Raw genomic sequence first — 17,457 nt, 5'->3', positions numbered from 1 at the left:
AAAATTCCGAATAGTATGAGCAGTTGATCAAATATTTATTAATACATTTTTAAGCGTGAATTTCATGCATTTATGATTTTATACAGACAATAATATAAAATCAAACCTTATATGACTCCAAAATGTCGACCCAATGTTGTCTATCTTCTTTAGTTTCTGCTCGCAAATACCATACACAGTCATTAACAGAGACATCGAAGCGACATTCATCGAATTCATGAGGCTGTAAAACAGAAAATAATAGATTATTTAACATCATAATTAACTTTATTCTGTGAATTAACATAATGGAAAGCGTATTTGCAATTTTTAACTGAAAATCATAATCGATTTTCTCTTTTTCCTCATACAAAGTGACTTTACAAAAAAATTGATTATAAAAATTGAATTATATCAAAACGCATTTATAAAAATTGTAACAATATTCATCCACCCAAAAATATTTGACAAGAAGCATACTTCGTTTCAATATAATAAATCATTGCAAAACAACGCAATTAAGATATTATACAATAGAATATTTAGAAGCATACTTACACACATACCACGAATGCATTTTAATTAATGAGAAAAAACATTAAAGGTGACTAAATTTATGTGTTGATAATATAATGTGTTTTTTATCAGAAACCAAATCAATGAGTCATAAAAAGCATCTACTTAAAATATTATGAAACATAAAAAGCACAATATACATAATTATTTTATATTTTTTATGGCGTTCAATATAGATCGACTTAAGCTGATTGCTTTATAATAGAAATATTACAAAACGACAAGAATGCTGAAAGTATTTACAGTTTTTTAACTTATTTGATCTAGTGCGCATTTTGCACAATTTTCTCTCCTCAAAACCATTCATCAATTTAACTTATCAATCACTAATACAGTTTCAATGTACACATATTGGCAATAAAATTAGTGAGATTCTAAAAACGGAACCCATGTACAATTATTCAATATCAACCAGTTCAATGAAACGAGAGCTTTCAGGGGATTACTCTAAAATAATTTGACGACAATGACTAATGGTGGCAATTATGCACACTCACCGAGATGAAAATGTACTAAAACGTCTCATAAACGACTTGAATGACAACCTGATCGGGTGCAATTAGTGAGGCGTTCGGTGTTAATTGACGATGGGAGACGATGGAGCGAGACGGAGCTATGCGAGGAAGGAAGAGGGGGAGGCCATAGAGGGGATAGAGTAGAGTGAGCGACCTTGACAGTGGCCTTGTGCAGGGAGATGGCGCCTCTGCAGCCGAAGTTGGAGTCGGCTCTGTCTTTGTAGTAGGACAGGGTGCCCCCCCTGAGGACGATGAAGCGCTGCTGCCAACCGTGGATGTAATTCGTCCACTTGCTCAGCTCCGCCCTCACGTCCACGTCCTCCGCCCCTGCCGCCCCGCTGCCGCCCCCGCCTCCGCCTCCGCCCTCGCCCTCCGAGTCGGAGCTGCAGCTCGACACGACCATACCGCTAATTGCAGACTCTCACTGCACTGACACTGCTCACTGCACTGAGCGCTCGCTGTCACTCGCTGTCACACACACACCAACAACACAGACAACAACGGCGCTGCCAACTCCAAAACGCCAACCGTCAGAGAGATGCGCTTTCACATTTTATTTTCGACTCAATTTTTCTCTAGCCGATCAGTGTGAGCCAGCCACTTGTTTATTTATTTATTTATATATTATCTTAGCTATCAAGCTAATTTAAAAAATACATCTTAATTACTTAACTCTAAAATTTATAATTAAATTATATGTACTGTCCGTCACAGAGGTGTCTCTTCGCACCTCGCAAGAATGCATCCATGGTCTTAGCAGACCTGATGCACTCAGGGAGGACATTATACATGGGTAAACGGACTACTAGCCGCTTAGACGCCCAGCCGACGCGCTGGGCGTACAATTGATACGACTGTTTGCGTCTTAAGGCGCTTTGGGCGTTCAAACGGCTAGTCATATGTAAATCAGTCACAGGACAACCGGTCGCTCTAAATCGGTCACACGTGATCACCCGTCACACTAAAACTGATCACGAGAAAACTGGTCACACCCTAAAACTGGTCACGATAAAACTGGTCACACCCTAAAATCGGTCAACCAGTTTTCTCGTGACTGATTTTAGGGTGTGGCCAGTTTTCTCGTGACCAGTTTTAGGGTGTGACCAGTTTTAGTGTGACGGGTGATCACGTGTGACCGATCTAGAGCGACCGGTTGTCCTGTGACCGGTTCACATTTGACTAGTAATTACCGAACCTATACATGAGCACACCCCTGTGGAAAACACCCCCAGCTGTCTTATTTTTTCTTACTCTACTTGTGTTAAAATAGTACACAAACACCAATTGAAAATAAGTGCTTTTATTAGCCACATGTGTTTGGAATTCATTGGAGTTATGTTTAATTTTTTTTTTTTATTCACAACGATTGTGATTTTTTTGGGTTTGCTACAAATCGTTGCAAACGACGCGGCTGCATGCTTGCAGCGAAATTCGCAACTGTTTGAATTTAAGCATGTACGAAAGATGAGATATTCATTGGCGCCGTCCACACACACGATACCTACATACGATATTTCCATATCCAGTTCCTAAATAGCAACCACATGTTGCAATATGGGAATTGGATATGGAAAATATTGCAAGTAAGTAATATCTTTGGTATGGACGGTCCCATTGGGTTGCGCAGATGACATTTCGATGTGCATTGATGATTGGCAATTATTATAATTGAGTTGGATATTTCAGGCAAGTTTAAAAAGGCAAAAGTCGAGACAAAAGTATGAAATGAGCGGTAATTGGACTATTCGTCACATTGGGGTGGTCACAAAGACAATTTTTGCCATGAAAATCGCGAATACACAATATTTGGCACTCAAGTTCTCGTTACTATGATAGTTATCGTTAGTATGATGGACTTTTCGGTTGCCAGATGTTCCGTTATAGAGATTTTAGTGACTTTGTGACGAGTAATTTGTGACCAGTTATCACCGAACCGAAATGAGTCGCGTCGTTTGCAGTGATTTGTAGCGGAGCGATTTTTTTATCTTGATTCAATTGCCTGAAATGAAAAAAACGTATAGCAATAGCTAAAAACTCTATGACAAGGCTTGAAATCTGACAAATAAATCTGGTTCAGACGTCGGATTTTCGGAATTTTATCCTCTTTGAAACTTCTTCATAGAAAAAAATAGAATTTGTTAAGAAAACTACTAAAAAACAATCCTCCATCTTACATCCATCAAATGTCATCTTCACTCCAATTTAGATCGTTAGAAATGCAGCATGCTTGGTATATTTATTTTCAAATACGAATCGGCTTTATATACACATCCAAAATGAATGAAATGGAAAAGTTCCAGTTGGATTCCAGTAAGATAAATATTGCAGTCGTTAACCATGCGATAATAGTGCATAAAGATAGTTAGTCGTATTTTTTCATTTAAAATTCAAATAATTAATTTCACATGATTGTAATAAATTCCTTATTGGAATACGATAATTGGATTATTAGTCACATTACGATCGCCCAAAAGACAATTTTTGCTATGAAAATCGCGAATATGGATTATTTGGCACTCGAGTTCTCGTTAGTATGATAGTTATCGTTAGTATGATGGACTTTTCAGCTGCAGGTGTTCCGTTATAGATATTTTAGTGACTTTTGGGCGAGCGCTTTGTGACCAATAATTAATCACCGAACCTTGGAATACATACATAAAAATTTGATGACATATCCAATTTCACATATTGATTGATTCATATTAAAATAGTTATAAAACAAGCTGTCAATGTGTTGTCAAATAAAAACCTGTCGATATTTAGACCCAATTTGAATATTATCTTTTTACAAAATTGCAGTAATATAATTACAAAATTGCTTCTGACACAAACAATTTCGCTCTCATATACTCCGTAATTTAACTGTACGTAACGTAACATTTCTATATATATATACAGAATAATCCTTCCTTCTATTTTATTTATTGAATAAATTTACACAATGTACACAAGTTAATGCACATATTTATAACGTGTTTAGATTATTATTGTGCGACCTTTGATTCCCTGACGTATGACGTTTGATCATTTACAGTTCATTCGCAGTGAATTCTACGATCGGTGCGGTCTTTCTGCAATCGCTATTTAGGTAATTGTTATTATTACAATTTCAACCAATTTTTTCTATTCGCTGACAATTTAAATCTGATATAATACTTATTAAGTTTGAAAGATAACTCACTTAAAAAACAATAGTTTATATTATGCTGTATCTAAAAATAAAATAAGTTATCTTCCATATGATAACTTGTTCAAATAATATTGTTGCGTAGGGGTGGGTGGAGGATCCAAGTAAAAGGCCAACAGTCGTTTCACAGCATTTATTGATGATTCAGGAGATACACGCATTGCCAGTGCTAAGTCCAGAATGACATGATATCGCCTACGTACCGCCTTATAAGGGGTAGATCTCTCAGGGCGCCTAATCTGTTTACCTGTTGTATAGTCACGTATTCGGATATGTATTTCCACGACATTGGGTCTTCCCGTACTGATTCTGAGAAATAACTAATAACGGTCATTGTTTAGCCTAAATGCACTTAGAGTCCAGATATAATCCTGGAAGTAAGTGCAAGCACTTACATAGTTAATCCAATAACAGATAACCCTTGAACGGTCACATAGTCTCTGGGATTCTATTCGCTTAATCCGCGGCGTACGTAACAATATGTATTCGAGATGTCGGAATTTTGAATTATATACCAAATATTATTTTATTATGCTTTCACTTTCTCTTCATGTGAATTAATAAAAATTATTTATCCACTACTGTATGTGTTTAAAGATAATTCCATAAAATGACGAAGTTATCTTTCGATGGTCGTGTGGCTGTTGTTACTGGTGCCGGAGCGGGCTTGGGCAGAGCGTATGCTCTACTTTTTGCATCTAGAGGAGCGAAAGTGGTAGTGAATGATCTTGGAGGTGGTCGTCATGGAGATGGAAAATCCTTCAATGCAGCTGATAAAGTTGTCGAAGAAATTAAAAGCAATGGTTCGTAATTATTGAACAACTAAAATATCAGTACACAGTAATGACTATGGAAATCTACATATATAGTTAAATTTGTATATTTCAGGCGGAACAGCCGTAGCTGATTATAATTCAGTTGTAGAAGGTGAAAAGATTATCGAAACGGCTATGAATAACTTTGGACGTGTTGATATTTTAGTGAATAATGCAGGTATTTTGAGGGATCGCAGTTTTGCCCGCATATCTGATCAGGTAATTTGAATTGCTCATTCCATTTTAATTTCCATTTACTGCTTGAAGGTTGTCAGTATATTTAATTATAACTTTGTCATTGTTCGCGCAATTTTATATACATAATACATAATGTTTTTCTCAAATCAATTATGTATTATCTTTCTTATCATTATTATATTGTTAGTGTTATTTATAAAAAAAATGATCGAAAGGAGTGATTAGAATATCCACCGATTTGTCTTTTTTTCTGATATAATCCCCAATTAATTGAACTTTAAACTTATTTATTGTAAAGAAAAACTTATAAATGATAATTTGTGCAAATTGCATTATTTTCACCTTGAAGATTGGTGAATACATTTTTTACTTAACAACTCGCTGTTGCTAACAAGATTTGAATATTTTTTAAGGATTGGGATCTTATTCATGCAGTACATGTTAAGGGTAGTTTTAAAACTACCCAGGCAGCTTTTCCCATTTTCAAGAAACAAAATTATGGACGTATTATAATGACTGCAAGTAATTCTGGAGTATATGGAAACTTTGGTCAAGCCAATTACAGGTTAGCAATACAAATTTGTACTCAAATGTAAATGACTATGAGTACTCCTTGATTATCATATTCTTAAACTTATACATTATTTTAGTGCTGCTAAATTAGGCTTAGTCGGCTTGGCAAACACGGTATCCATCGAAGGTAGAAAAAATAATATTCATTGTAACGTAATTGTTCCCACGGCTGCTTCACGACTGACTGAAGATATTTTACCACCTGATCTTTTCCAAGAACTTCGACCAGAACTCATTGCTCCCGTTGTGGTAATGAATAAGTTTGATCTCATTTTCATAATGCCTATAAATTATTTGAAATGTTTTATTACTATTATTTTAGGCATATTTATGCCATGAAAGCTGTGAAGACACTGGTGCAATCATCGATTCTGCTGTTGGATGGGCAGCAAAGGTTCATATGGTTCGTGGAGAAGGCTCTCATTTAAGGTTTATATAAATTACTTATTCTTAAATATAGAATTGAACATGTACTTATTACATTTGAAATCAATTCAACTTCCAGAAATTCCATTGCTGAGGATGTAACCATTGAAAACGTCCGAGATAATTGGTCAAAAGTTGTCGATATGAATAATGCTAAAAGAGTTAACTCAATAGAGGAAGCTACCGGAGGCATTATGTCAAATCTTCAAGTGTGTAGTATTAATGGTTTTCTCATTTTTTTCATAACATGCATATATAATTTATTAACTAAAGCATGTTTTATCTTCTTTAGGCACTTCAAGAAGGCAAGACTAGTGCACCTCCAGGAGTAATAATTGATGAAGTCCTTTTATGTCCACGAGATTTTATCGTGTATGCTCTTGGAAGTAAGATAATTTTTTGCTTGAAATATTTATATGCAATTGTACAATTTTATTTTAATGAAATAAATTAATAGTTGGTGCATCTATATCCAACCCGACGGATTTGAAATATCTCTATGAAAATCATGAAGATTTTATTCCACTTCCAACATACTTCATATTGCCGGGAATCAACCAATCCATGTCCTCCAATATCATTGCAAGCGCATTGCCTCCCGGAAAGGAAGCTAATTTTTCAAATGTAAAATTTCAACTTATATTAATCATTTTCCCATCAAATTTGTGCATCAATGAAGCAAAATGTTTTCACAGATTCTACATGGTGAACAATATATAGAAATCGTTGGTAATTTACCACAAGGAGAGTGTGCTTTGACTTCACGTTCATTCGTTACTGAAGTTTTAGACAAGGGATCTGGACTTATTGCCATCGTTGACAGTGAGCGACTACTACATTTTATTTTAGAATGTACATTTCTTCAATTAATTTGATTTAATTTAATTTTAGATGAACTTACTGATAAAAATGGAAATGTTGTTGCTAAAACTCAATTAAGCACTTTTGTCGTCGGTGCTGGAGGATTCGGTGGTCCCCGCAAATCTACTAAAGCAGTAGAATGTGTTCCAAAACCAAATCGAAAAGCTGATGCTGTAATGGAACAAAAAACTTCTCTTGACCAGGCAGCCCTATATAGGTTCATATTAATTATAACTCATAAATACTTTCTCGTATAATTTGAAGCGTAGCAAATGATTCTATTCAATTCTTAGATTGTCTGGAGATATCAATCCTCTTCATATTGATCAACAAATGGCTACGATTTCTGGTTTCAAGAAACCAATACTTCATGGCTTGTGTACATTGGGTTTTTCGGCTCGTCATGTTCTAGCTCAGTATGGAAACAACGATCCAAATCAAATGAAATGTTTGAAAGCCAGATTCGTCAAGCCTGTCTATCCAGGACAAACGCTTGTAACATCTATGTGGGTCAATGGAAACAGAATTCATTTTGAGACCAGTGTTAAAGAAACCAACGACGTAGTAATTAGTGGTATGTATTTAACCTCTCCCATGATTTATAGTGTAAATGTGATTGGAAAAAATGCTTATTAACTATAGGAATATTGTAAAAAAATTAAAACGTAAATAAATTTTGGCTAAATTTAGAATCTAAAAAAGATGACCTTTGTTCAAAAAATTATAAGAAAATCATTCATATATCCAAATTAACATACATTATGCTTTTGGACATACATACATTATTGTTGCTAACAGTATTGTTAACATCATCATTTTATAAATGGAAATTTTCGAAAGCAGAATAAAGAGTTGCCACTCAAACTAGAATTAATGATGACTATATACATATATACATAGCATTTCGTCTAAAGAAACCCATTATTTGGTCACTTACGTGATTTATAATAATTTATTTTAATATTAGATTCGAATAAAACTGCAATCAAGTATATTTAGTATAATGAGACCATTTATTCTGATTTTTCCAGTACAATACTGGTTTTTTGGATATCTGTCCTGGTAAGTCTTGAGATAAAACCAGTACACTTAATAAATATATATCTAATATGTAGATGAATTCAAATATACAAAATCTTCAACGAAAATGATGTCTACTACAAAAATATTGACAAATTAGTTTAATGTTGTCTCTATTCGTCACTAGAAGTAAATGCACCCGTCTAAGAACTTTTTCTTTGATGAACAATATGTGGTTGTAACTGTAATGTTTGCTAATCACTAAGTATACTTTTTACCAGGCTTGTGTAGAATTTTGTAAGAACATTCAAGAAAATGAATTTATTTTTTCATAAGTGAGCCCTCTAGTTTCAAAACCAGATAAGTCAGTTTTTAGAAATTTTTCAGGAACAAGGAAAAACTTATAACTAGCTTAATTTTTATTTTTATTTTTTTAAATATTTTATATAAACTGGTCATAGATTTTTACATCCTTGACTGTATTTTCACTTTTGACCAATAACTAGTTTTTGAAAAAAAAAGAAAATTATTTTGGATCTATCTGGTTTTGCAACTAAGTTTAGTAATGTATCTGGTTTTACAACCAACGTTGTGGATCTATCTTGTTTTGAAACAAACTATATCTGATTTATATGAATTTTTGCATAAGTTTTCGGCTCACGAGGGAACCTCCACTGGGCGATCTATCTGGTTTTGTTGCAAACTTCGAGACTTTTCTGATTTTGAAACAAACCTTGACTTTAGCTAAGTAATTCAGTAGGATGTAAATTGCTTTGAACTTTCTTACTTGGCCAACATATGGATCCGTATTTTGACCTAACAAAAATAACATAAAATGAAAATTGAAAAAAATGGATCTATCTGGTTTTGAAACTAGACGGCTTAAACGTGCGTCTATGATTCTTCAATGTTCGTTTTTAATAATTGAATAAGTTGCAAAATAATAAATATAATACATAAATTCCAATTGATAGGAAATTAATGTATGTATATGTATAAAAGCGTCGTCAAATCCCCAAAAGGTATTCGTTAATGTCACATGAATCGTATGTGTAACGTTAAATATATAAGTATTATCGCATAGCCAATTATCAGTTTATTATCCCCTATCTGCTGGTTTATTTTAATTTGACAAAAGAGCCTTCTCAGTTTAAAACTAAACCATTAAATAATAGTTTAGAATCTCTAAATTTAAATTGTTCTTTGATGATTTCTTCGTTCATTATTTAACCGCTTAGACGCCCAGCCGACGCGCTGAGCGTATAATAGATACGGCTGTTTGCGCCTTAAGGCGCTTTGGGCGGCTAAGCGGTTAACTGGAATAAATAAATTTCCATCTGACAAAAATCAATGAGGTCATGGCTGTAAATATCTACATTTTGGTCAAACACGCCTCAAAATGACAAACGTCATTTGATAATTAACAAGTGGTGGGGCGTTTGCTGTCGCCTTTTGGACTTTGTTCGTTTTGTTTGCTATAATCTGTGCTATAAGTCTCACTAGCAGATTAACTTCGATTGAAGTAAGTTCCATTATCAATGTACTGTGAGCGAATCTATTGATTTTTTTTTATATTAGATAAAATTCACTACATGTATGTACATATAAATATTTATTCTATTGCATAAGTTTATTTCATATAAATTTATTGTTTCCATGGATACAGTTTTAACCTCTATTGACATCTATTAATGGATTCATCGTATTCATATATGTATGTACAATGGTGTAATTTATTAAAATTAATTTCACAGGTGCTTTTATCGATTTGAAGTCAGGACCTAAAGTTGTACCACAAGCAGCAGCCATGAGTGGATTGAAAAGCGATGGAGTATTTGCCCGCATCCAAGACGGTGTCAAACAACAACCCGACAAGGCCAAATCCGTCAACGGAGTGTTCCTTTACAACATAACATCAGATGGGAAGCAAGTCAAGCAATGGAGTGAGAATTTTTTCCCGTATTATTTGTTTTATTAAATCTTTGATGTATTGTTAACATTCTTTTCAATTCTAAAATTGTAGCGCTGGATTTAAAAACGCCTGCCGTGTACGAAGGTAGTCCTAAGTCGGGAAAAGCTGACACTACTCTTGTGATCTCCGATGATGATATGGTTGACTTGTCGACTGGAAAACTGAATCCTCAGGTGGCTTTCATGAAAGGAAAACTAAAAATCACCGGTAACATTATGCTGACACAAAAACTTGTGCCTTTATTGAAAGCTGATGCCAAGTTGTAGATCGGTGTTGGATAATCATTTTATTTTGTATGTTCGTTAATATGGTAGGGGTTTTTTTTATTTTTATATAAAAATTTATCTACTTATTACATTCCTGATTGAAATTTAGTTGGAATGTTAATTTTATGATTTGAAACATATCTTAATTGTCTAATAATTATTATCTATACGCCTGTACAATGTCATTTTATATATCAAATGTGATTGCTTTTATATCTATAATCTTATCCATCGTTAAATGTCGCAAACGTGATTATTATTTTATGTTGATTATATGTATATTTTGTTTTATGTAAGAAATAAATTGTTATTTTCTATAAATTTTGTCGTTTTACTATCAAGAAAAAGTATGTGTATTTAGATGTTTTAACATGCATTTAAAAATATATTACCATTGGATACATATCACATAATTTAATAAAACTTATAGCAAAACTGCTTTGAGAGTTCTTGTGTATTATTTATTTAAGAATACATGCACATTTTTAAATTGGATGTTATAAAAATATAGATAATTGCGTATTTTCATTTTTTTTTCTCGGTGAATTTATAGTACAAAAAAACTTGATAATTTTTATTATTAGGTAAAGTTAACTAATTAAAAAAACATTGGGCAGATGATGGTGATTCGCTATACTTCCTTTAAACTTTGAACTAAGAGAATTATTCATCATATGTTTATCAGTTTTTATGTGTTATGTATGCTCGAAACATATAAGGAGTTTATATAATGATATTGTATAAAGCAGTGTTTTTTTTTTTAAATAGTTGCAGGAACTCACTTTGTGTCAAGTTATTTACTAAAGAAAATTATCATTTTGACGAATTATATAAATGTGGATTATGTACGCATTATTACGCCTAATTACTTTTGAAACATTAAAAATACTGTGAAAAAAGTTTCCGTAATACCCTGGTATAAGGTATAAAAATGTTCAAAAGTCCAAATTTAGTTTGGAAACATCAATTGGTAAACGAATTTTTATATTTACACATTTTATTTTCTGCATTGTGTAACTTTTTTCATAATACAATTTCTCAATAGAAAGGGGGACTACAATAATTAGCTCGGACAATAGTTATATACATATTACTTCAATTTTGAAATTAATATTAATGGAGATCTTGAATGTTTTCGTTCACTATCATTGTAATCGATGTTCGATTATAACTACATACTTTTATCCTAAAATTTAAGTGGCTAAATACTACAGATCAAAATAAATTACTATAGTCGGTTCTTATTCATCTTTTATATAATTTCAAAATGTTGACAAATTCAAATGTAAAATTTAATTTTGAATTGTGCAACTTTTCTATTGGATTTTGAAAATAAATCTGAAATCGAGTCTCCAAATTACTTTGAATATATATATTTTGTTCATTTTTAAATACGAAATCGTAATGATTTCACAATTTTACTTTAAAAATTTTCATTTTAATTTCATTTAAGAATTTAATGTCATGTTATTAAAATCACCGAGATTGAGGTTTTCATTTTTATTACAATCCATAAAATAAACGAAATTGTCCTCCAGCTGCTTTAAAAAAACAAAAATATTTTGGCCACGTAATCTGTGGCTGTATCACCTTCTGCAGATAATAATGGAAGAAAAATGATTTTTTTTTGTTTAGTTTGCCGCAAGGGCAGTAGCTTGGAAGAAAGAGACTTCTTTGGCGATAGAACTCGGACTCAAAAAATTGTTTCAGCTCCTAAAAGATAAGGAGAAGTTCGCACAAGTAATTAACAATGTTTGCCCGTGGTAGTCATCTACGTCCAAACACGGATACACACATTTGATTTTGATAACTGAGAATAATTTCGATTTGTTGTAAAATTATTTTTAAGAAAACATTTACATAATAAAAATGATTTTTCTTTGGAAACGATCAATTAAAATTAGATTCGTTAATTCCATTTTCCATTTTGCGATTATGAATTAATTCTAGTTGGATTCCAATAAGAAAAATCTAGTACATATGATTATGTGATAATCGTTAATTAGCCGGATTAAAGTAATAATAAATATATGGCTGGTTCTTAAATGAATGAATGGCTTATTTTCGACCGAAGAAACGGTGAGTTAGAAGCGAGAAGAGGAGCAGAGGCGATCGGTAAACAAAAGACATGGTCGTATCAGCAGGGGTGTATGGGCGGCGGCAAATGGCGAATGGCGGGTGTGTGTGGCGCTAATGGTAGTGGTAGTGGTGGTGGTGGTGGTAGTGGTAGTGGTCGCGGTGGCGCCACTGGCTGTAGCTGGAGCGGCTGCTTGTTTTGTAGTAGTGGTAGCGGTGGCGGTAGTGGTAGTGGTAGTGTCGGTGATAGCGGCGGAAGCCCTAGTCGGGAGTCAGCGGGAGTCAGGAGTCGAGAGTCGAGACGGGCGGGCGAGGGGAGAGGCGCGGGAAGAGCGAGGGGGAACCCGCACGCTCTTTTGCCGCTCACCGCACTCGGCGCACCGCCCCCCCCCGCACCCCCACCCCGCACCACACCCGCACCCGCACCCGCATCTGTCAACCGCCATATCTGTCTGCTTGCCTGCCTGCCTGAGCCGAGGCCGAGCGTCCCGTTGGCGGGACGGGGACGGGGACGAGGACGAGGACGAGGACGGGTCCAGCCGCTGACAGCGTAGGCCCAGCCATGGCCAACCCGCGCAAGTTCAGCGAGAAGATCGCTCTGCACCACCAGAAGCAGGCCGAAGAGACGGCCGCCTTCGAGCAGATCATGCGCGAAGTGTCCGACGCCACCAGCAAGGTACTGTCAGCCCCCATCCCTCACTCCCCACTGCCCACTGCCCACTGCCCACTCAACACTCCTCACTCCTCATTCATCGCCATCATCAACCACGCGTCTGGATTCGGCCCGTCGCAACCAAGTCACAATGTCATAATTTGCGCGAAAACGCGCAGGCGGCCATTGCCCGCTGTCAATAATAACAAATGAGTGCGCTCGAATCGTTTTTCATTTGTTTTTATTGTTGTTGTTTTTTTGACGTTTCGTCGTTGACAATATGCGCAAGCCCGTCGTACGATTTCCCTCGTTCGATATTGTTTACAGATGCTATCTACATATGTATAAAGAATTACCCCTTTCCTTGCAGTTTGTTTACTATTCCATTCCATTCTACATATTGCATTTATACTTTATACGTTCTATCACCAATCTTATATGTTTATATTTAAGTCTTTCAGTAGCCAAATTGTTGAGAAACTCGAAAAAAAATTGTTGAGAAACTCGAAAAAAAATTGTTGAGAAAATTAATAATTCAACATGTACATTAATTTTCAGTAAATTTATATCTCAGAACTAGGATAAACTACCCCCAAATAATTAAAGTTGGAATTCTTCGAAAAAAAGTTGCTCAAATCCTGAAAGAATATGCATATGCCTCCCACATCAAAACTTTCCAATTTTGATGTTGAAGTTTGTAATACATACATACATACATACATGCATAGTATAAACTTTTCGTGTTGCTGTATTCTTTATGTAATTCAATTTAATAAGCTGTTATTTAAATAATCTTCGATTTTGTCTGCACCTCCAATTTAAAATATTTTACATATGTATGCACCATAATATAATTGAACGGTCATTATTTGGCAAATGAAAAAACTTTTATTTACTTTTAGATGTATTTTTGCCTAAATAAACCAACCCGTGTAAGTAAATATTTGACTTGCAGTGTTTAATACAAATAGACTTACAATATGTCATCGTTAAATTTTATGAACTTGCATTTATGTTCTACTAAAAAGATGTATGAAGTCAAAAACTTACTCGTGTGATTTAGTTATTTTAGACAGTGACATTTTCATTCATTTTATAAATATTAAAACGAATATATTATTATTTTTCATCTCGTTCCAGAAGCAATATTTTGCATTTCATTTTTTTTTATTGGATCATTTTGATATGCAATTCGATAAAATTTTATTTATTTGATAAAACTATATGTTCCTATATATGTTAACTAAGAAATGTTGCATAGAAAAACCTTCATTCATTTGAGAAGTAATTAAATGTCAAGGCAAACTTCCTTAAAAAACCGTTCATATCAGATCTTAAAAGCTGTATTAAAATTTAGCTCACTCGAATGTATCCAAATTTTCCTGACAATAGCAAAATGTGACTCCAACGTGACCAATTACTCGAGTATGTTCATATCATTGTCTCGTGTGAAAGAGTAAGTCATCGTTTTTGGCCGCAGACACTTTAATTTAATTCAACGTTCAGACTCAATCGATTGTTTATCTGCCATATTTACGTTCGGCGATCGTTTCATTATTTTATTGTATGCAAATGATACATCTCTACACAATTGAATTGTCTGTGTGTGTTTGTGTTTTTGTGAATGATTCAAAATGTCGTCGAACATCAAGCAAATTCGTTTCATAACAGTGAAGTGGTAATCTGGGTGTTGGACAGTTGTTTACATTACACCGACAATCCAATCTCATAATATTGACAATTGGAGATAACGGGTTGAACCGATCTTATTATTACACTTTTAAATGTTGTAGACCTATTATTATATTCATATACGTATTCTAATTCGCGTGGAATTTTATCTATGAATTGACTTACATACATGCGAATTCGAATTGAACCGTTTTAACCGTCATTACAGGAGTTTATTTTAAATTGCCTGCTGCCGAATCAGTCTTCTGTACATTTTAAGTTCACACAAAATTATCTTTTTTTGTTTCACACTGAATGGTCGGTAACAAAAAGATTACGCAGATAGCCGTGTTGCATTACAATATTTGTGTTAAAAATGATTACCTTGACATTTCCTTTAGCTGGTCGTATTCGACTCGGTCATCAATGAAGGATGCTCTCACTACCTGTTTGTTTGTATGATTTTGTTTATATTTAATATACCACTCATTGTGTGCGTGTATTTAAATATAGCTCCTCACTTTCCAGTGTGTTCGTCCTGTTGTGAACTTTTATCCCCTTATTATATGCATTATACATACGTTGTGACGAATACTCGTGAGTATTCCAACTGTTTTCTTAGTAAACGCTAATTTTATCCTCGTTTTTTTATTTTACGAATGCATACAGTATTACCGCATTGTTTTCCTTCCTGTTTATTTTTTAGGTAAATAGTTAGTCTTAAACGTGAATTGAATTAGTTATGTATTTTTTTTCATATGGAACAATTCCCTCAATACTTTCGACGGAAACGCAACATATAATATATTTGAGTGTCCGATTGCTCCGAGAGATTTTTACATTCTCATTGTTGGCACGTTGATGTTTGCAGGTGACTCGGGGGCTGGCGCCCGTGCGGGGCCCCCTGCGTGCCGGCTCCCTGCCCGACGTGTCTCAGGTGCCCCCGGAAAACAATTCCGAACCCACCCGATCCAAGGTCGACACCCTTAGCTCTTTCGCACCCCGTTTTCTTTCTTTTTTACTCTCAGATATATGCAAGTTGTAGAATTATGTATGTTCATTTTCTGCATCTGCCTGTGATTCTTCGTACTCTATATGTACTGCGATTTTTTTTAGTGCGAGCTTCGCTGTGATGTTTGCGAAGTTCGGATCGGACGCCGGAGATGGCAGTTGATATTTTGTTTCATGTAAAAAATATCGACAGCTATCTTACGCTACTGTTGAAAGTACACCTTTAGTCTGCTTCATTTTTTTTATCCTTTGAATCGCTATATTGAGTGAATTATTAATTGTACGTCCGGCTATTTTTTATTATATATTTTTTTTTGTTATTATTGTAGATATAGAATTTTAATTACAGTAGATATTTTGATCGTCGATGACATTTTATGACTATCTATTATGGTTAGTGTGATTACGAATGAGTATCATCATTTGATTGTAATTTTCTTTTTGTTATTCTTTAATGTTTCATCTATTATATGTACTTATTGATAAATTTGACTTAATTTTATAGAAATAGCGCATTTCTATGATATTTTTTTATGTATTTTAAAGATAAAAGCTATAAATCGTCTAATGGTCGTTAAAGATTAAGTATAATAATGTGATAAAATGAAGGAAATTCACAATTATCTCCAATATTGCCAATTATCGGATTAATCAAATTAACTGTTTTACTTTCAAAGTGAGCTTATATTGGATTAACCTATTTACTTTTAAAGTGAGCTTATATTGGATTTCAAATTTGTCACATCAGTTGATACTTTAATTTTTATCGGGTAATGCTTTTAACGATATTTTTCACTCATTTTTTTTTAATGTTTTTTATTTTAATATGTTCATACATATGTAATTCGGATTTTGCCTTCATATATTTTTGGTCCAAATTACACTTACGGTGATTTCCATTAGCTAAATTAACTCTATCGACCAAAAACTATGTAAACTATGACTAAAACTACTATGTGCATAGTGAAGTGACGCAAAAGTAGATGAGTTTAGAAATTACATGACTAGATATCGGATGGTCATTAGGGCAATGGAAAATAACAATACACGTTCCAGCAATTCTGAATGCAAGAGAGCTATTGCTCTCTTGCATTCAGCAACAAAATAAAAAAAAAAGAAACAAAACCTTTTTTTACAAGCTTCTATTGAAGCTTGTAAAAAAAGGTTTTCGACGAAGTTATCTTTATATTTAATACGTTATACGTTATGAGATTTTGACTGATTCGAACTCAGAATCGATTACTGATCACGTTTTAATGATCTAGAAAAAAATGTGTGTATTTTGGGAATTTTTTGCACACCGTTAGTCCTATCGAACTGAAACTTAGTATCGGTTACTGAAATTCTTATCGACACGACGTAAATTTTTTTCAAATTTGTAAGTTGACCGGAAATGATGCTCGCCTTATAGATGTCCTCTTTTTTTAAGTTTTTGAATTCAATTATCTCCCAAACCGCTAACTGAATCAGACTGAATTTTTTTTAAATAAATAATAATCTTTATAACCTTATATATTTTTTATTTTTATTATTTATAATGCTATCTATAAATACACTATTAAATGGATGATGTAGTATATTTGAGGTATTGGATATTCTCATAATTATAATATGGGCGAAATAGAGACCTTCGCCTTTTTTTGTTTTGTTTTTTATTTT

The 17,457-nt window shown here is 33.9% G+C and overlaps 3 protein-coding genes across 7 annotated transcripts in view; 2 read left to right on the top strand and 1 right to left on the bottom strand.

The window, feature by feature from the left end:
- cert (ceramide transfer protein) overlaps positions 1 to 1,560 on the bottom strand; it is a 40,852-nt gene extending 39,292 nt beyond the window's left edge. For 2 of the 3 annotated variants that reach the window (XM_077442746.1, XM_077442747.1), the window contains exons 1-2: positions 1,225 to 1,551; positions 107 to 223 (exon numbers count right to left, since the gene is read on the bottom strand). In XM_077442746.1, the coding sequence (XP_077298872.1) occupies positions 107 to 223; positions 1,225 to 1,473 (366 nt within the window). In that variant the 5' untranslated portion in view covers positions 1,474 to 1,551. Of the gene's footprint in view, positions 1 to 106; positions 224 to 1,224 lie in introns of all 3 variants that reach the window. The other variant, XM_077442748.1, reaches the window with a different exon arrangement.
- A 2,488-nt stretch (positions 1,561 to 4,048) lies between these two features.
- LOC143920498 (peroxisomal multifunctional enzyme type 2-like) lies at positions 4,049 to 10,909 on the top strand. Of its 2 annotated transcripts, XM_077443375.1 has the most exons (14): positions 4,049 to 4,158; positions 4,855 to 5,060; positions 5,146 to 5,291; positions 5,684 to 5,835; positions 5,921 to 6,092; positions 6,166 to 6,272; positions 6,349 to 6,478; positions 6,562 to 6,655; positions 6,727 to 6,893; positions 6,965 to 7,091; positions 7,161 to 7,347; positions 7,424 to 7,704; positions 9,905 to 10,093; positions 10,174 to 10,833. In XM_077443375.1, the coding sequence occupies exons 2-14, from the start codon at positions 4,868 to 4,870 to the stop codon at positions 10,386 to 10,388; spliced, it is 2,160 nt and encodes a 719-aa protein (XP_077299501.1). In that variant the 5' UTR covers positions 4,049 to 4,158; positions 4,855 to 4,867; the 3' UTR covers positions 10,389 to 10,833. The 2 variants fall into 2 exon arrangements, with proteins under 2 accessions (XP_077299501.1, XP_077299502.1); XM_077443376.1 differs by lacking the exons at positions 4,049 to 4,158; positions 4,855 to 5,060; positions 5,146 to 5,291; ... (7 more) ...; positions 7,161 to 7,347; positions 7,424 to 7,704 and adding an exon at positions 9,525 to 9,672 and having other exon boundaries at positions 10,174 to 10,909.
- Positions 10,910 to 12,570: 1,661 nt separating this feature from the next.
- The window catches only part of LOC143920611 (CREB-regulated transcription coactivator 1-like), a 30,384-nt gene continuing 25,497 nt past the window's right edge, over positions 12,571 to 17,457 (top strand). The window contains exon 1 of one of the 2 annotated variants that reach the window (XM_077443556.1): positions 12,571 to 13,140. In XM_077443556.1, coding sequence (XP_077299682.1) covers positions 13,027 to 13,140 — 114 coding nt within the window. In that variant the 5' untranslated portion in view covers positions 12,571 to 13,026. The remainder of the gene's footprint in view (positions 13,141 to 17,457) is intronic. The other variant, XM_077443554.1, reaches the window with a different exon arrangement.

This window comes from Arctopsyche grandis, chromosome 12 (assembly GCF_051622035.1).
Source record: "Arctopsyche grandis isolate Sample6627 chromosome 12, ASM5162203v2, whole genome shotgun sequence".
Taxonomy (NCBI): Eukaryota; Metazoa; Arthropoda; class Insecta; order Trichoptera; family Hydropsychidae; genus Arctopsyche; species Arctopsyche grandis.
This window is presented reverse-complemented; position numbering and strand designations above follow the sequence as displayed.

Coding starts and splice junctions, on each gene's coding strand:
- LOC143920498 (XM_077443375.1), top strand. CDS start 4,868: ATGACGAAGTTATCTTTCGATGGTCGTGTGGCTGTTGTTACTGGTGCC. Junction 7,348..7,423: donor GACCAGGCAGCCCTATATAG/GTTCATATTAAT, acceptor TTCAATTCTTAG/ATTGTCTGGAGATATCAATC. Junction 10,094..10,173: donor GAAGCAAGTCAAGCAATGGA/GTGAGAATTTTT, acceptor CTAAAATTGTAG/CGCTGGATTTAAAAACGCCT.